This window comes from Pan paniscus, chromosome 12 (assembly GCF_029289425.2).
Source record: "Pan paniscus chromosome 12, NHGRI_mPanPan1-v2.0_pri, whole genome shotgun sequence".
NCBI classification, from domain to species: Eukaryota; Metazoa; Chordata; class Mammalia; order Primates; family Hominidae; genus Pan; species Pan paniscus.
The window spans coordinates 96,240,528-96,260,441 of record NC_073261.2 but is presented as its reverse complement, the minus strand read 5'-3'; the positions used below and the strand labels follow the sequence as shown (position 1 = coordinate 96,260,441).

The 19,914-nt window shown below is 45.5% G+C and overlaps 1 protein-coding gene across 1 annotated transcript in view; it reads left to right on the top strand.

Moving 5' to 3' along the window:
* Window positions 1–19,658, top strand: part of LBH (LBH regulator of WNT signaling pathway) — a 28,656-nt gene extending 8,998 nt beyond the window's left edge. Inside the window, exon 3 of the mRNA XM_034952874.2 lies at window positions 17,054–19,658. Within this exon, the coding sequence (XP_034808765.1) occupies window positions 17,054–17,242 (189 nt within the window). The 3' untranslated portion in view covers window positions 17,243–19,658. The remainder of the gene's footprint in view (window positions 1–17,053) is intronic.
* The last annotated feature ends 256 nt before the right edge of the window (window positions 19,659–19,914 follow it).

The window sequence follows — 19,914 nt, the reverse complement described above, 5'->3', positions numbered from 1 at the left end:
ATCCTCAGAGGATATGAAGACAGGCCCTCATTCACACAGGGCATAGACTTGCTGGGGGCTTCATTCCTTCCCAGTCTAGTAGCTTCTATGCTGCCTCTGACTGCCTCTCACCTCGCCACCTGCCCTTCCCTTGTCCTCAAGCGCAGCTCAGGAAGACGTCGTTATCAGTACATCAAATCCTCTGCTTCCTTCCTGGGCTGAGGGAGGGCCCCTTATTACACAGATCCATCTTGAAAAACAATTTCAATTTGCCCAAAGTTCCTCCAAACTGTAGTCAAGCTAGCATTTTAACCTCAAGGAAACTTTGGGAGCCCCCTCAAGCCCCCTCTCCGGTGGACTTAATTGCCTCGCACCGGCAGTAGCTTATTTTAGGTAAACTGTGTAGAAGAGACCCCAAGTGTTTAGCTGAAACTCATCCACTTCTTGCCTCTCAGCCAGGAATTTTATTTGAACCAATGGGAGGGAAAATTCTGGATTTCTCACATAAAATGGAATTGGTCTAAGCAAAGAGGGCACTCCTAAATTTTAGTACAGATACAGTTGGTGTCTAAGCCTGACTTTCTCCTAACTTGATTTGGTGGTTCCCAAACAGAATTTAAAATATACCTTGAACTCATCTTCCACCTTTTCTTAGGAGAGCTTAAAGCACTTGTTCAAACTGGATTTAAGAGGTATCCTTGGCTTTCCCAAATTCCTAAACATTTTCACTAGATGTAGCCCTGCATACAAGCCCTAATTTAGTAGGTGGCCTTAAGGTCAGCCACTTATCCTTATGGACATAGGCAGTGGTGCCAGCGCACATCCACTAACACACACACATTCACACACACAACTGTAAGGGCAGATGGGGGTTAATAAGTGGTTGTTTTAGATTAGTGTTTTAATTATAGGAAATTTTTCCTTCCCTTTCCCTCTTTGTTGGCAATTTCATATTTTTATTGATAAAATATGTATTTTATTATTTTTATGCTTACTTTTCCAATTTTAAAAGAAACATATGCTCATTATGGAATTTTTATTTTTATTTTCCTTTTTTTTTTTTTTTTTGAGATGGTATTTTACTCTTGTTGCCCAGGCTGAAGTGCAATGGTGCGATCTCAGCTCACTGCAACCTCCGCCTCCCAGGTTCAAGGGATTCTCCTGCCTCAGCCTCTTGAGTAGCTGGGACTACAAACGCGTGCCACCATGCCGGGCTAATTTTTGTATTTTTATGAGTAGAGACGGGGTTTCACCATGTTGGCCAGGCCGGTCTCAAATTCCTGACCTCAAGTGATCCTCCCCACTCAGCCTCCCAAAGTGCCAGGATTATAGGCAGGAGCCACCGCGCCCAGCCTATTTTGTTTCTTAAACTTTTTTGTTTTTCAGTCACCACAATTTCACCATGCATAAATCACAACGGTTAACAATTTAGCATCTTTGCCTTCTTTTCCTGTGCACTTACGTTTTTATGTAGCCAAGATCACACGTTGTATTTTGCTGCTTTCCTTAACAGCATCTAAGTCATCAGCACTCTATTGTGATGATTTATCTTAAAAATACTCCAAGTGATCATTTTTAGTAACTGTGTAATATTATATCATAAAGTTAAAACATAATTTGTCATTCAATTGTTGAAATTTTTAGGTTATGTATATTTTCTCTTATAAATATGTAAATATGTATATAAAAAGTTATATACAGTTTTTTATAAATCTTTGTGCATACTTTATACTGTTTCCTTAGCATAGAGACTGTGGAATAGGATTTCTTGAAAAAAGGTAAAAGTGTGAGGATGCATATATACTGTTACATATATGTTATTATTATAAAGGTAATATTCTTTTTTTTTTTTGGAGATAGAGTCTCACTCTGTGGCCCAGGCTGGAGTACAGTGGTGCAATCTCGGCTCACTGCAACCTCTGCCTTGTGGGTTCAAGCGATTCTCCTGCCTCAGCCTCCCAAGTAGCTGAGATTACAGGCGAGTGCCACCATGCCTGGCTGGTTTTTGTATTTTTAGTAGAGACAGGGTTTTGCCTTGTTGGCCAGGCTGGTCTCAAACTCCTGCCCTCAAGTGATCTGCCCACCTCAGCCTCCAAAGTGCTGGGATTACAGGTGTGAGCCACCATGCCCGGCCAATATTTATTCTTTATAGAAATTTAGGAAAATACAGAGACATGTGAAGAGAAAAAAAATCCACACCCATATTTCTATCACTGAAACATTTTGGTATGTTTACTTTCAGTATTTTTCTATGCACTTAAAAAATAAAATTGAGACCATACTGTACATGCTGTAGTGAATCCCTTTTTCACTTAATATAATATCGTGACTATGTTCTTGTCATTTGGTTTTCTTTGTAAAATTCTATTATGTAACATTTCTTAATGCTGAATATTTAGGTTGTGGCATATTATGTTCTTACAAAGAACACTATTCTGAACATCATTTTACAGAAATCTCTGCACAGGTCTGATTTGTTTCTTTGGAATAAGTTCCTGGAAGTAGAATTACTGATTCAAAGAGATTCAACATCATTAAGCCTTCTGATTATATGTTACCTTAAAAACAGAAAAGATCAAAGAGTTTATCAAAATATAAGCTCCCAGCATTGAAAGCTCTAGCAAATAGAATCTCCAGGGTAGAACATCTATAAAGATGGGATAATGGTAGAGCTTTTTGGATAGAGTCAGAAAGATATTTGGCTATTTTAAAGTGTTTAGGAGATATTGTACATCTTCCTATTGTTTGTTAATTACTTATTTCAAGCATGATGATAACAGTTGATGATGTTTAAGCAACATTTAGCCAGCATTGCAAAATAGCTGGTGATCATATTCTTGTCCCCTAGTAGGTACACTGACACCCTCTGTGGATTAAAAATGTACGCAGGTCAGCGATTACTCAGCTTTTCTCCTTTATTCTATTAATGACATTGAGCATTGTGTAAACCTTGAAGAAGACCAGTAAAATTATACTGTTCTGGAGACCCAAGAAGGTTCACCAGATGCATGCTTTGTCTCTGAACCAACTTGGCTTTCCTGGGGTTCCAGATCTGGCTCATGAATAACTCATGGTTGAGAAATATTCCTTCCCTGGAATTAAGGATGGGCTGGACTCTTTTTTTTTTTTTTTTTTTTGAGATGGAATCTTGCTCTGTCACCTGGGCTTGAGTGCAATGGCACGATCTCAGCTCACTGCAACCTCCGCCTCCCTGGTTCAAGTGATTTTCCTGCCTCAGTTCCCTCAGTAGCTGGGATTACAGGCACCCACTACATGCCCGGCTAGTTTTTGCATTTTTAGTGGAGACGGGTTTCTCCATGTTGGCCAGGCTGTTCTCGAACTCCTGACCTCAGGCGATCCACCTGCCTCAGCCTCCCAAATTGCTGGGATTACAGACGTGAGCCACCGCGCCTGGCCTGGGCTGGACTCTTAAAAGTAGATCTTAACATAATGGAAGTCTTGGACCCAGTGTCGAAGGGCTGTGTCGAAGGGCTGCGTACCCAACAACTCTCCAAGGGTCTAGGTGCTTTGCAACACACAGACAGCCCAGGCCAGTGCTCTAGCAGGGTCCACATACTCCTGATGGTTTACAAAGTTCATTTAGGTGCTATACAGACAGCTTGAAAAATGTAAGACTAGTTTTCCATTTATGTAGTGGTATATTTTTAAACAAGTATGTTTTAAATAAATGAGTGAAGGAAACTAAGACATGTATGTGGACATAACAGGGATGATGAAGGTGATATCACAAGGCTGACACATACCAGCTTACATGAGTGTGAAATTCCACAGCACAGTCCTTTTAGGATCCTCTAAAATGTGTATCTCTTTGGTCATGTGCCCCTCGGGTATGGCAGTTGAAGCATCAGGAACCTTCCTGACTGTTTTCATTGGCAGTTGAGTGTTAGAGATTTGTATGCCAAATTACTTCTTAATAATGCTTATACTACTTCACATTTTAACAAAATGTTAAAATGGGAGGACAGCTGCCTCTGGGGTTCACACACACTTTCCAAAGGACGTGATGGCAGGGAGGGTTTTCAGGAAATCCATTTCCACATCTTAAGCCTTCTTCTCTTGCTTTTCGCAAATCGCATTTCCTGAAGACTAGCTTCACCTGCTTCCTTGTCCTACCTTTCTTTCAAAACTGCCCTTCTCCCCCTTTACAAGAGGAGAACCTGTCGCAATTCAACTCACTATTGCAGTAAGAAACCTTCATTAAGGCTGGACGCGTGGCTCACACCTATAATCCCAGCACTTTGAGAGGCTGAGGTGGGCAGATTGCTTGAGCTCAGGAGTTTGAGACCAGCCTGGGCAACATAGGGAAACCCCATCTCTACAACAAATACAAAAAAAAATTAGCCAGGCGTGGTGGTGTGCACCTGTAGTCCCAGCTACTTGAGGGGCTGGGGTGGGAGGATCGCTTGAGCCCAGGAGGTGGAGGCTGCAGTGAGCTGAGATCGCACCACTGCACTCCAGCCTGGGTAAAAGTGAGACCCTGTCTCAAACAAACAGAAAAAAAAGAAACCTCAATAAAAATTTACCTTTGTGTTTAATAATTATTTGTGATATGTTTGTTGATCAGTTATATGCTAATAGCTGCAATAAACCAATCCAGAATTTGTAAATTAACAAAGCCTTAAAGTAGGACATTTTTAAAAATATCATTTTGTATGCATAAATACATCTTTTTATTGTAGAGAATTATGAAAAGCTAATGACTAAAAACTTTCAAACATAAAAATATATTACATCAAGAAAAAATTCTGTGGAGAAGTAGAATGGAAATACAGTTTTACACAGAGAAAGTAAGAATACAAGATTTGACTTAAGAGCTTGTTCTTGAGTTTTTTAATAGGTCGTGGTTGCTGTCAAATTCTTATGGTATTTGTAATCCATTTAGTACATTTAAAAGAGTGGTATGTATATTTTATTTTAAAATGTCAATATGGATAATATATCAGGGATTTTAGAACATGTGAAAGGAGACAGAGTTTTTCAGAATTCTGTTGGGGACTACACTAGAAGTTCGGAAACCATGGATACGTACACTTTCTTCAGAATCAAAGTGATGGCACTGTAGCTCCTCAGAGGGGACGGCAGCTTTGAGCTTGGTCCTATCACCTTGATAAGGAACGTCCTCTACAGTAGCCTGACATCGGGTCACCTAGATATTCTTTGGACACTGTGACACAGAGTCCAGAACCTCTCAGCACAGAGGGATTACAGACTAAGAATCCGGATAACTGGTTTCTAATCTTGGCTTTGCTGCTACCTATGTCATCTCAGGCAACTCACATCACCTATTTGGGCCTGATTTCCATGTGTATAAGTGAGAGAGCTAATCCTTACTGTGTTTTTTAAAAGTTGAATAATGACATGAAATCCACCATCCTAATCCTAAGATGTGCCCGTTGGAGTTTAAAAAACAAAAGCAACAACAAAAACCTGTTCTTTCCCTACCTATCAGGCTTTCAGATATCAGAAGGCACCTTTTATGTTCCCCTTAAATCTTTACCAGTTTTAAAATATGTTGTTTTTCAACCTTGACTTACATAGTCTTTTTTTCTTTTTTTTTCCTTGAGACACAATCTCACTCCGTCACCCAGGCTGGAGTGCAGTGGTGCCATCCCAGCTCACTGCAACCTCCGCCTCCCGGGTTCAAGGGATTCTCATGCCTCAGCCTCCCAAGTAGCTGGAATCACAGGCGTGCACCACCACGCCTGGCTAATTTTTGTATTTTTAGTAGAAATGAGGTTTTGCCATGTTGGCCAGGCTGGTCTCAAACTCTTGACCTCAAGTGATCTGCCAAGTGCTGGGATTATGGGTGTGAGCCACTGCACCTGGCCCATAGTCATCTTACTGAGGATTATTTCTCCAGGCCAAATATTCTCAAACCTTTTGGTCTCCGTCCCTTTCACACTCTTAAAACTTATTTAGGACTACCCAAAGAGCTTCTGTTCATGATTATGTCTTTTGTTTTATGTCTTTTGATATTTACTGTTTCAGAAATTAAAACAATTTTCAAAATTTTTACTTATTCATTTAGAGCAACAAAACCGTTACATGTTAATGTAAATAACAGTTTTTAGTAAAAAATATATTTTCCAAAACAGAAAATGTTTAATGAGAGGAGAGGCATTGTTTTACGTTTTTGCATGTCTGTTTAAAGTCTAGTTTAATAGAAGACTAGGCTAGACTCTCATGTGCTTCTCCAGTCAATCTGTTGCAGTATGTGTTGGTTGAAGTCAATGAAGGATATCTAGCCTATGCAGATTTGTTTCTTTGGTACTTCACTAAAACTCAACAAGTAGTAGTTTTTTTCCTCTTTCTTTCTCTCTCTGTCTTTTTTCCTTCCTTCCTTCTTTCTCTTTCTTTCTTTCTTTCTTTCTTTGTTTCTTTCCTTCTTTCCTTCCTCACTCCCTCCCTCCCTCCCTCCCTCCTTCCCTCCCTCCTTTCTTTCTTTCTTTCAGCGTTTTGCTCTGTCACCCAGGCTAGAGTGCAGTGGCATGGTCATAGCTCACTGCAGCCTCCAACTCCTGGACTCAAGTGATCCTCCTGCCTCAGCCTCCCCAAGTCCCTATGACTATAGATATGTGCCACCATGCCTGGCTATTTTTTTTTTAATTGTAGAGATGGGGTCTCACTATGTTGCCCAGGCTTGTCTTGAAATCCTGGCCTCCAGCAGTCCTCCCACCTCAGCCTTCCAAAGTACTGGGATTATAGACATGAAACACTGTGCCCAGCCAACAAGTGGTAGTTTCTTAAATGTTAGTGGCAATGTGATATCTGACATCTTATCAATGACCTTTTTGTACACTAAAATTCATTAGTCTATTTTGCACTTTGAGTGCATCTTTTACCCATGCTTAGTGTAATGTTCTGATCATTTGGAAAATATAGGTTCACCAAGTTATGCAGGTCTTCAAAATATTGACTCATTTCATTATACAATATCATAAAATCACATTTCTTAATGTCTCTACTGATCTCAAGCATTAGGAAGCTGTCAGGCTCATGGTGGCTGATACAACTTTTTCAAAATTCTAATTTTCACTTGAAAGCTCTATTTTTATCATTGGTGACAAATACTGTCATTTTCCTTGAAGTGACAGGCTTACTTTGTCACTTTGTCCATTTTTGAGAAAATGCCTGCCAAATACCCAAGTTGGAATAACTACAATTTGTTGGTCATTCTTTCAAGTAAGAATGGTGCTCCATGGCATGAGCGGCTAGTTCAGCTGGCAACTCTGTCACATGACTGCTTTCCTCAAGACAGCTGTTGTACTTCCGTCAGCAGCAGAAATGTTGTAGGCTAACTGTCCATTTCACTGTGCCACATACATAAGTGACATGTGGTTGAGTCAATATTTAATATAAATTACTTTTTACCACTTCATCAAGGGCATTAATTTTTTTTGTTTGCTTGCTTTCGTTTTAATCGTGAGGGTGAGCTGGCGAACAATTGATGATGCCAAGTATGGTTTGCTGCCACTACGTTAATTCTCGCCAAGGTGCCAGCAGTTTCTTCCACTGTTGCTTTCTATACCCTTAGTGCAAGTGTTAACACTGAAAAAGGCAAACGACATCTTAGTATTACTATGAAAATATGTTACCTCCGTGGAGGCTCCCTCACTGAAAGGATCTTGGCAGTTGAGCTTGGAGAATGGCTGCCCTAGGCTAAATAGAATATGCCTCATGAGAGGGTAGCAGGTCCATCACCTCTCTGTTAGTGTAGATGGTTTCATTGAAAGGCATATACCTCTAGGAATATAGCCCTGTTTGCTTCGGTTGTTAGCCTCAATGCTGCAGTTGTGATCAACTAAAATCTCCAAGCTTCTTTTATGGGAGCTACTATCAAGGAAGACTTCTTGCGTGGGGCAAAAAAATTTTTTGTGGAGGACAAAGTGAGTTGTCCTGGTAGTGCACTGCAGAATGGGTAGAGACGGAATGAAAGTGGAGTAAAGGCCGTGGGGCAGGGCTGCAAGGAAGGCCTTCGAGATTTGTTTCCACCCAGGGATGTTTTTGGAAGCTACGTGGTGGGGGTTAGGAAGGGAACCCAAACAAGAAATGGAAGGCAATGGGACAGGCTAAATATTCAAGATTTGTGTTTCCAAAAAAAGAATGCGGGGATAGTTAGAAATGGCAGCTGAGAGAGGTGTGACCATGGGACATTGGGTAGTACTAGTGGAGGGAGGATAGAGAGACGGATGTGCCACCCACAGATGCCTGGAGGTGACACGAGGCCAGTCTTCTTTCCAGAAGGTAATGATGATACAGTCAAAAAGTCGCGGATATTTGAAGTCATCTGTGCCTGAAAACTGTCTTTTGTTATCTGTGCCTGATAACAAGTCTTTTCTCACTGCCCCAGAGAAAAAAGTTCTCTAACATTCCAAAAGCCTCCTCATTTCACTGGGCCCAGAGTTAGCAGTAGAAATTAGTGCAATTAATTAGAATTTGGAACTCCTGACTCGCAGGATGGGTGTGTGTTTGAGAGATGTTTATGAAAGATGGTGTTTATCCAAAGGATTTCCTTTTCTTTTAAGTTTCAAGGCTGGAGGCTTAAGCATCTTTGATCCAAAGGAAGGAGGTCTAGCAGTTGTTATAAGCCCCAAATCTTTGCTTAAGTCCTCTATAGGATTAGAGGCACCAGGGCACGGCAGAACAGAGTGAGGTGGATGTTCTGTAACCCCAGTCCAGGGGAGATTTAAGGAAGATGAGAGTCTTAAAGATGGACAGTCTCTGAGTAGAGACTGGAGAATATTCTTCCTTCCCTGCATCTAGTTAGTAGCCCTGCTGCCCCTTTGCTACAATTCTTTCTGTTCTTATTAGCCACATTTCACGTGGAAAAGCCAGTAAAATGCAAATAATAATAATGATGATAATAAAATAGCAGGAGGCAAGTATTTCAAAGACGGAATTTCTTGCCTTCACACATTGTTAGGGGGCAAAGAACAGGTGGGTTTTTTATTTGACTTAGCTGCTGCTTGTTCATTCATCCCTTGGCAGAGCAGGATGCTGGTAGAGATCTGCCCATTGTTATAAGCCAGCCCATCGTAGGAAGGAAGGAACACACAAGGCAATTCATTGTTGTTCTCCAGGAGAAGTAAGAAATCCAGACTTTGGGAAGCTGAGGGGCAGGCCCCTGGAGTAAGTGAAAGGAGGAGGTAGAAGAAGAGGAAGGCCTCTGGTTGGGGGCGGGGTGGTGACAAGGGCATGGTTTTCATTCCGGGGGGCCCTAACCCACGCCCTGGGGAAACAGAGCCACGGGGAGGGAAGTGATGAATGAAGTTGCAGCCATTTCTCCTAAGAACTCGGCCTAGGATTTGTGGGCACAAGCCCAGGAGTGCTGCGTATTTGCTCCTGTCCCAAGCCACAGCTGTTGACCCCTTGGTTCCTCACTCTAAATGCTGCTGGGGGACCCCAGCTTTACCTAGTAAGAACCATCATTAGGAAGGTAGAGTTTACAGGGCATGTTCATACATACCTGTATTTGATTCTCTCCAAAGCCCTGCAAGATCAGCATTAGCACTGACCCAAATTATAGAGGAGTAGAGGAGGAGAATGGGCCACCGCTTCGATGAGCCTGTCAGGCACTGTGCTGGCTCTCAAGGCACAGCCCTGTGACCATGCCAACCATACCGTAAAGTGGAAATGATTTTCTCATTTTACTCGGGAGGCAGCTGAGGCTCAGAGGCGATAAAATGACGTGACCAGGGTCATAGCGATAATAAAAGATGGAGGCGAGGAAAAAGCCAGATCCTTCGGACTCTGTGGTCTGCCTGTGGGAAGAGCAATTTTCCTGAGCGGGTTTGGGCTGATTGTTCTTACTTCTCTGCAACAAGAGAGGGTAGAAGCTTACTGTGTGGTTTTGTCCACAGTGCCTTAGGGAGCTAGCCTGGTTATGTATCTCAGGCTCTCTCCCCTCCCTCTCCACCCCCGGCCTTCCTCTTTCCTCTTTCCACCCTTGCAAAAAAGAGCAAGATGTCAGGCTCCTGAGGTCTCAGCTTGCAGAGCTGGTAATTAGCCCTTTGTGTCCTGCTAACCACCTTTCATCTCCTCTACCTGCTGGTGTCCGCTTTCCCTATTAGCATCTCTCGGCTCTTTGCAGAGCCCTCAGCCTCTTTGTGGCCAGCTTGGGTTGTTTGTCAAATGATGGCTGAGAGATGCACACTCAGGGGAGGGTGGCTCTGACCAGGAGCGCTCACATTTTCCATGCCAGGTGCCAGGCATCTCTCTCCTCTCCCACCCCAGGGGCAGCCAGGTTTAGGTCACCTGGCATGGAGGCAGACAGTTGATAGCCCGGTCCCCAAATTTGGGGCCTTTGAAGCCCTGGTGTTGCCTTTCAGTTCCCCTCCACGGGTGAAATGGGAACTGGCTCACCGGCAACTTTTATGCCTAAGCAAGAAGCCTGCTGAGGAATTCCTGGTCTCCAGAAGCTCACCCTCAGGCCCAGGATTCTCTGGTCCAACAGCCTCCACTGTTGGTCGGTCAAAAAAACGCCCTGGGATTCCCAGGAACATCCTGCTGCCTTCATCGTCCGCATACTAAATCATCAATCCAACAAGGCAGCCACTCGCCACACAGGGCCATTTAAGGTTACATTAAATTGATATTTATATTATATCATATAAATTTCTATTAATAAAAATTAAATAAAAAATAACATTTTAGCCACCATTCTTATTTTTTATTGTCAGTAGAATTTTTTTTTTTTTTTTTTTTTTTTTTTTGAGAAAGGGTCTTGTTTCGTCACCCAGGCTGGAGTGCAGTGGCACAATCTCTGCTCATTGCAGCCTTAACCTTCCAGGCTCAGGCGATCCTCCCACCTCAGCCCCACAAAGTGCTAGGATTACAGGCATGAGCCACCCGTGCCTGGCCAATTTTAGCCACCTTTCAAGTGCTCCATAGTCACACATGGCAAGTGGCTACTGTATTGGACAGCGCAGATAGAGAACATTTCCATACGCAGAACATTCTTTTGGACAGCACTGATCTATACAGCCAGAAATTCCAGTATCTTACAGACCATCTCTTCCTGCTACAAAGTCTTGAAGCTCCCTTGACCTTTCAAGTGAATTCATTTGAGTTCCCAAAATGCCACGGCCTGTTGGGACTGGAGGCCACCAGGCAAAGGATGCCTCCGAAGAGGTGTCCCCTGTAAAATTCACCGTCACCATGGCCAGGCACGGTGGCTCATGCCTGTAATCCCAGCACTTTGGGAGGCTGAGGTGGGAGGATCGCTTGATCCTGGAAGGTTGAGGCTACAGTGAGCTGAGATTGTGCCATTGCACTCCAGTCTGGGTGATGAAACAAGACCCTATCTCAAGAAAAAAAAAAAAAAAAAACTAATAAAAAATAAGAAAGGTGGCTAAAATTTTTATTTTATTTTTATTAACAGAAATTTATATGTGATATAAACATCAATTTAATGTAGCTTTAAATGGCCCTGTGTGGTGAGTGGCTGCTTTGTTGGATAGATGATTTAGTATGAGGATGATGAAGGCAGCAAGATGTTTCAGGGAAGCCCAGGGCGTTTGTTTGGCCGACCAACAGCAGAGGCTGTTGGAGCAGAGAATCCTGGGCCTGAGGGTGAGCTTCTGAGATGAACAATGGTGCTTACTTTTCTACACAGTGGAGAATGCAAGACCTGGGAGATTCATGGTGTGTGTAAATGTCAAGGCTTCATTCCATTTGCAAAGGATGGAACTTGGTGACATGGCTTGGCCGTGTCCCCACCCAGATCTTATCTTGAATTGTAGTTCCCATAATCCCCTTGTCTCGTGGGAGAGACCTGGTAGGAGGTAATTGAATCATGGGGGCAGTTACTCTCATGCCATTCTCATCATGATAGTAAGTGAGATCTCATAAGATCAGATGGTTTTATAAGGGGCTTTTCTCCCTTTGCTCGGCACTTCTCTCTCCTGCCACCTTGTGAAGAAGGATGTGTTTGCTTCCGCTTCCACCATGATTGTAAGTTTCCTGAGGCCTTCCTAGCCATGTGGAACTGTGAGGCAATTAAACCTCTTTCCTTTAGGCCAGGTGCAGTGGCTCACGCCTGTAATCCCAGCACTTTGGGAGGCCAAGGCGGGTGGATCATGAGGTCAGGAGATTGAGACCATACTGGCTAACATGGTGAACCCTCGTCTCTACTAAAAATACAAAAAATTAGCCGGGCGCGGTGGCGGGCGCCTGTCGTCGAAGCTACTCAGGAGGCTGAGGCAGGAGAATGGCGTGAACCCAGGAGGCGGAGCTTGCAGTGAGCAGAGATCGTGCCACTGCACTCCAGCCTGGGTGACAGAGCGAGACTCCGTCTCAAAAAAAAAAAAGAAAAACCTCTTTCCTTTATAACTTACCCAGTCTTGGGGATTTCTTCATAGTAGCATGAAAATGGACTAACACACTTGGTGTCCATTCGATTCATTTCAGCCATCAGCTTTGGCAGCCCAATGTGGCTGCTGGATGTGGAGTCCAGGGCTGGCAGAGGGAGGAAGGTGTAGGGCTGGGAGAATCACAGCTGGGGGTGGATTCTTCTAGACCTGCCCTACCCTGGGCTGAGGGTGAGAAATGCCTCTGAGAGCTGCAGAGAGAAGGGAAAATGATTTGTGTTTGTTTTTGCCTTTCTGTAGTACAGAGAGAAGGAGCACTTTGGGGAAAGAGGTTTAACCAGAAGCACTTTCTTTTGGGAACAGGGGCAGTTCTTTACTCCCTGCCAGTTCCTGCAGGCAGGCAGCATGCCGGCCTGGCCTGCCGCCTCAACCCCTACCTGTCATGTGCTTGGCAAGTCTGACTCAAGTCCTTTTTTCCACTGCCTTCCCCACCCGTCAAATTGCAGTTGCAACCTCTCATTTTTCTGCTGCCTAGATGATTAAAAAGCATGACTTAGTGGAAAAATGTTGACCTCCTTGGGGTCAGCCTCTGAAGCAGCTGTCAGAGATAAGATTGTGCTGGCAAATTACTCAGCAGCACTTTGCAAGGCTTTCTGTCTGTCTGTAAGGAAACCAGAAGCTGTTGGTTCTGGGTACTTTTTGTGTTTGGAGAGAGCTACAATTTTGAGGCCCAAATGGGTATAATCTGATAATAAAATAAGATCTCTGATGGAAGGGTTCGATTATTGTAGTAATTTTTAAAAATACAATTAATAGGCTTTGTAAACAAACAAACAAAAAATTTTAAACAGTGCTTGCTTCGAGCAATTCAGGGAGCAAAGTCCTCTGGCAGCTAAGCAGTATCAGAAGTTCAATTCTCAGACCTCTTCCAAGGTCTTAAAAGACTTAATTGTGGAGCTCTCGGTATGAATGGCGCTGTTTGGAATTATTTTAATTACTGTGTTCATATGACTCCCTCTTGCTTGGAGATTGGATGCTTACTGTAGTTCTTTTGAAACTGCTCCAAAGAGGACATTATAGTTTCAATTTTGCTTATGTCCTCAAAGTATTTTATCATCTTTATGTTTGCCAAGAACTTGTACCCATCTAGTGAGACAAGAAGGTCACCTCATGTCTCAAAAGGAGAAACTGAGGTGTTTGGGGTTGAGAGGACTTGACCGGAGTTATACAATGGTGGTCAAGGACATAGTGAGCACCTGGGTTGTGTGGCTTAACCCATGCTATCAAGTGAACGCTTCATTTGAAGTCCTACAGGTCTGAGTTTGGATCCCAGTTCAGCTGCTTCCCAGGTGCGTGGCTTTGAGCAAGTCACATACTGTCTCTGTGCTTCAGGTTTCTTATCCACAAAATAGGGTTACAGTAGTCCCCGTTATCTCTGGGGGATACGTTCCAGGACACACAGTGGTTGCCTGAAACCACAGATAATACCAAACCCACATATGCTATATTTTATCCTATACATCCATACCTGTGATAAAGGTTAATTTATAAATTAGACTCAATGTGAGATTAACAATGATAGCTAACAATAAAATAGAACAATTATAACACCATACTGCAACAAAAGCTATGTGAATGTGGTCTCTCTGTGTCTCTCTCTCACAATATCTTATTGTACTGTACCTACCTATCTTGGGATTGCAGTTGACTGTGGGTAACTGAAACCAAGAAAAGCAAAACTGTGGATAAATTGGGGGGTGGTAACTAGAATTATTGTGAGGTTTGAGATTCTGCTCAGCAAAAATTTCATCCATCATCATCATCATTATATTTTTTCCCTTATTTTAATGAAAGACCTGTTTCCAGCTTGAAATGAAATCCAGTGCTTCCCACCCCTCTCCTCCTCTTCGTCCTCTTCCTCCTCCCCCTCCCCCTCCCCCCCTCCTCCTTTTGCTGGGCCTGCCCTGCTTGTCATGCCTTTTGCTTTTCCTTGGCTTAGGCTGTCATAGTTAGAATTGGGTTTTCACTCTCCCAGCCCTGACAATGTGGCCCTGGCACAGGTAGGCACAATCCTGGCAGTGAGGTCAGAGGGTGGAGGCAGGGCCAGGCTCTTCACAGGGCAGGTCCCCCTCTCCTCTTGACAGCTTATGGCGCTGTCTTGGATCCTGAAGGTTTAAAACAAGCATTGGGACTGGGAAGCTCACCTCCTGGGCTGGGGCCCTCACAGCTGCCTGGGCAGTGAAGGCCCAGAGTCTTACTCTCCCTCCCTGCTCAGTTTTCCATCTGTGAAATGGGGTGGAGACCCAGCAGCAGCCTAATCCATTTTCCAGAAGGCTCAGGCACTGAAAACAGCAGATGTAGGTTTGAATCCTGGCTCTGCCACGTGACCCCAGAGTCCCGGGTCTTACTATTCCTAGAGTGGCAGTGAGCCCTGAACGAGCTGACATCTGAAAGAGCTTCGTGACCTGTGGTGGGCTTCCCTCCATCGGGGTCCCTCTCACCCACTCTCAGAGCTCATGCTTGGAGGGCGCCTTGTGTCCTCACAGCCCATGGGGGGCTCTGGCCCCACCCAAGAAATGAGGACGCACCCAAAAAGCCCACGTGGCGGCTCCTCGCTCGGCACATGCACGTCCGGGCACGGCGCCGTCTGAGGGCAGAACTTCTGGGCCAGCCTGGTCACGAAGGCAGAGCCCAGAGTCGGGGTCCGTGTCCCCCTGCCTCCGTGACCCACACTGGCCCATCCCCTCCCTGGACTTGTTTTCCTCCTGGCTGCCATTATGATACCTTTTATGAGCCTCGTTAAGTCTTTAATGATGCCTGGTTGTGCAGCTGGCTTAAGGCTTAATCCCCAGCAATAGGTCTTATTGGATAAATGGTTAATAATCACTCGTTTGCAGGGATTGGGAAGGCTTCACTGAGGCCTGTGATTCCTGGAAGCCCCACGTGGCCTGTGATGTGGTGAGAGTGTGACTTGGCTGGGGCAGCACTGCATGGGGTTGGGTTGCAATAAGACCGGGTATCCTCAGAGCACCACAGAAGTTGGGAAGGCCTGAGTTTGTAAAAGGGCCTTTCTTCTATGTCCTGGTAATGGGTGACTCCTGTCTGCTGCCGTGGGCCTGTCCCCATCTGGATCGAGGTGCAGGCAGGACCAGGCAGCCCCCCAGATCTCTTCAAATGTGTCTCCACCGACTCAAAGTTTTGCTTTCCTTTCTTGTGCCATGAACAAGCTGTGTGACCTTAGGCAGGTCTCCTGACCCCTCTGGGGCCTTGAGTTGCTCATCTACCAAATGGAGAGGTGGGAAGAGATGGCCGTGAAGGTGCCAAGTGCCTGATTCTGGGAGCCCAGCATCCCAGACAGAGGCTTCTCTCTCTAGCTCCGGGGTGTGTCACTGAGGGCTGTGAATGGCAGGGACCAGCAGCCCAGCGGATTAAGTACTTAAACTGCTGGGCCAAGAATTGGGTCAGCTGTAGTCACAGGGCAGTGTATGCAAAGGGAATCCACAGAGCCAGATTTGGCCCTGATTTTATAGCTGGGTTTGGAGTTTCTGCCAGCTCTGGGCAGGACACAAAGTAGGCATTAAAAAACAAAGCCTGGCTGACGGGACTCTGGAAAAAGAAGTAGACTCCTTCAGGTGTAGAGCTGGCAAGAAGCCAGAAATTGTTCACAGGTGAAAAAGGATCCTTGGATTTTGTTCCCAGCCTGCCTGTGACTGGGGACCATGCCGTTCATCAGGATTTGGCTTTGACTTTACAGTTGCAATGGGATGAGGACCCATCTGCTTGAGGGACAAGCTGGTGTTGGGGCAGGGGAATCGAACATATCCAGTTTTTGTTTTTTTTTATTTTCGACATGGAGTCTCGCTCTGTCGCCCAGACTGGAGTCCAGTGGCGTGATCTCGGCTCACCGCAAGCTCCGCCTCCCGGGTTCACACCATTTTCCTGCCTCAGCCTCCGGAGTAGCTGGTAATACAGGCGCCCACCACCATGCCCGGCTAATTTTTTTTGTATTTTTAGTAGTTTACCATATGAGGGGTTTCACCATGTTAGCCAGGATGGTCTCGATCTCCTGACCTCGTGATCCACCTGCCTCAGCATCCGAAAGCACTGGGATTACAGGTGTGAGCCACCAGGCCCATCCCAGACCCAGTTTTCAATCTCATCCCATCCCTCACTCATTTCTAGGCTGTCTGGTCTTGGACCACCTACTCTCCCAAGCCTGAGATTCTTTAAGCTAGCATTAGCAACACCTGTTTTTCAGCATGACTGTGTGGGTTGGAAGTGATATATGTATAGCACCTGGTAACCTGCTCACTTAGTGCCAATAATTATTCCAGGAGGTACTTAATGCTGTGGCACCTGTTGTATTCTTTGTACTGCTGGAGTAAAATACTTCCTGCAGAGAGAGACCAGACTTACTGTGGATAACATGATTTGGGATTATTTTATCTGAAAACAAAATACAGAGTCCAAACAGAATCACATCAACCTTTAAACTCAGCGGCACTGCCCCCAAACTTTCAGCTTCAGGATTGGAATGGAAGTCTGACTGAGGGACAGTTTCCTATGTTGCCCCAGAATATTCTCCCGTGGCTCCCACCTTATATACTCCACAGCCTCCCGAGTGCAAAGCACAGTCCCTGGCGTATGGCATGCACCCAGTATGCCACATGGATGTGCAAAGAAGGAATGGAATTTCTCTTTTCAAATATCTACGTGACCAGGCACCTGCTCTGCTTTTCTTTCAGATCTTCCCAGACCCGTCAGATTTTGACCGCTGCTGCAAACTGAAGGACCGTCTGCCCTCCATAGTGGTGGAACCCACAGAAGGGGAGGTGGAGAGCGGGGAGCTCCGGTGGCCCCCTGAGGAGTTCCTGGTCCAGGAGGATGAGCAAGATAACTGCGAAGAGACAGCGAAAGAAAATAAAGAGCAGTAGAGTCCCTGTGGACTCCCATGGGTCATACCAGCCAGCATCTGTTCCTGAACTGTGTTTTTCCCATCATGACGGAAGAAGAGAGTGAGCCGCAATTGTTCTGAAAATGTCAAACGAGGCTTCTGTTTTGCACCTGCAGATCACCGAGTTGGTTTTCTTTTCTTTTCTTGTCTTTTTTTTTTTTTTTTTTTTTTGAAATTTGCCAAGCAGTGGAGCCCTCTGACAATTTGCAAGGCCCTCTGAGAAAGGAAGCTGCTTAGAGCCAGGGGGTTAGGGGGTGGGGGGAGCGAGTGCTGTTTTTGAGATCATTATCTGAACTCAGGCAGCCTAGTAGAGGCAGTGGTGGGATTCCAATGGGTCTTGGTGGGTGGGAGGTGGGGCATGTGCAAAGCAAGCAAGGAACATTTGGGGTAAGAAAACAAACATGAGGCAAAAGAAAAAATACATGTTTTTAAGAAAACATTGAGCAGAGAACTGCAGCCAGGATGCGCTCAGCAGACATTCACTCTGGCTGCTGGGACATCAGAAAACAAAGTCTTCATCTCTCTCTCCAGTTTCACCCACCCCACCCTTTGCTTTCATTTCAGGTGTGTTGGTCTATATGACAGGGAGGAGAGTAAAGGAGAGCAGGAGCAATTGGCTGCCTGCAAAGCCAGCTGGAGGTGATGTGCAGGAAAGGAAAGGTCACCCCATTCTACTCCATGGCCTCTCTGCTCCCAGCTGTGGTAGGCTCACATAGCCAATGTGATCGGTTTTTAAGAGGCAGTGCTTTTCAGCTTTTCTCCCTGATATATCCATTTTGCTTCCCAGCACTTTTTAGGGGTAGTGAGAGCACTTCCTGCCCTTGTTGGAAGCCCCAGGGTGGACACTCAGCATGAAGGTCTCTCCCTTAACTGCTGCCCTTCCAAGACTTGCTCCCGAGATGAAGTGGGCGTGGTCTTCCAGGCTGGCCCTTCCTTCTCCTCACCGCCACCTTCCCTGCCCCAGCCCCAGCAGCCATGGGTACATGGGTCCCCAGCTCACCTATGGATTCCCGCCAGTCTGCCCAGCTGCAGTACTCACGCCCCATGGGGGATCTTGGTCTGTTTTTCTTGTGGGAGCCTAGTGGAGAGCAGACGTGGCTTTTTCTGTGTCTTGTTGGGGAGGTGACTTGCATGGTGGGGACAAGGCTGTCATGGCAACCTTGGGATTGAGTTTGAGACTAAAGGATGTCATGAGATCCCTGGCTTCTCCCCATGTTGTTCCCGGACAAGGGCAGAAGGGAGGCATGGCAAGGGACCTCTGCTGTCCTTACTCAACAGTGGTCCTCATCCCTCCCCACCTCCCACTGCTTCCTGCAAGGGCACCAGTTGTATGAGAAAGTTGGCCTTTGGACTTAGGATTTCTTATTGTAGCTAAGAGCCATCTGAAGCAGCAGGTTGCAGGACAAATGCTTCAGTCCACTGAGAGCAGTACCGTGTGGCCAAGAGGTGGACTCAGAGCCTTCCTTGAGCTAAACTTGGCCAACCAAGGCACGCAGCATGTCCCCTCAGGTCTCCAGTCAGTCCAGGTTGACCCTCAGTTCTGGACGTGTGTATATAGCTGTATTTAATACCTCAAGGTCATTGTGGCTCTGGGGATGCCGGGACAGGAGGACGAGGGTGCGCTGTGGACACAGCAGTCCGTGGGATTCCATTCTGGGAAGCCGATGGTCGCCGGCACCCCTTGCTTCCTCCCTCTGTTGTCTGCCTGTGTGACACACATCAATGGCAATAACTTCTTCCAACTCCTCGCAGAAGTGGGAGAGGCCGGCAGCCTGCACCGAGAGGGGCTTTCCTCTCTCTTGCTCCCCGCTTCGTTCTGTTTTGGCTGCAGAGAGTGGTTCATCCATACTCTCATTCCCTCGCCTCCCCTTGTGGACGGGGGTCTTGCCTTTTCAATTCCTGTGTTTTGGTGTCTTCCCTTATCTGCTACCCTGAATCACCTGTCCTGGTCTTGCTGTGTGATGGGAACATGCTTGTAAACTGCGTAACAAATCTACTTTGTGTATGTGTCTGTTTATGGGGGTGATTTATTATTTTTGCTGGTCCCTAGACCACTTTGTATGACCGTTTGCAGTCTGAGCAGGCCAGGGGCTGACAGCTAATGTCAGGACCCTCAGCGGTGGAGCCTGCTGGGGGGACCCAGCTGCTCTTGGACAAGTGGCTGAGCTCCTATCTGGCCTCCTCTTTTTTTTTTTTTCCAAGTAATTTGTGTGTATTTCTAACTGATTGTATTGAAAAAATTCCTAGTATTTCAGTAAAAATGCCTGTTGTGAGATGAACCTCCTGTAACTTCTATCTGTTCTTTTTTGAGGCTCAGGGAGAAACTAGCATTTTTTTTTTCCAAACTACTTTTTGTCACTGTGACAGTTGTAAATAAAGTTTGAAAATGCTTTCCACTCTGGTCTGGTTTCCTTTTTCCCTTCCTGTTCCGTTGGAATGGAGTGAGCTCAGGAGCAAGATGAAGTCCTGCAGGAGGCTGAGTTGGGGGAGTCCCAAGAGAGGCTCCTTATGTAGCTCACCTGATGGCTTGTCTGGGGAGAATTCACTGGGGAGATTTAACCCACAGCCAAGGTGTGAACTACCCTTCTAAAGGAAGAAAAACCCAAGACATATCGGAAGGTCATTCACAGGGGCTGGAGGGTGAGTGGGTGG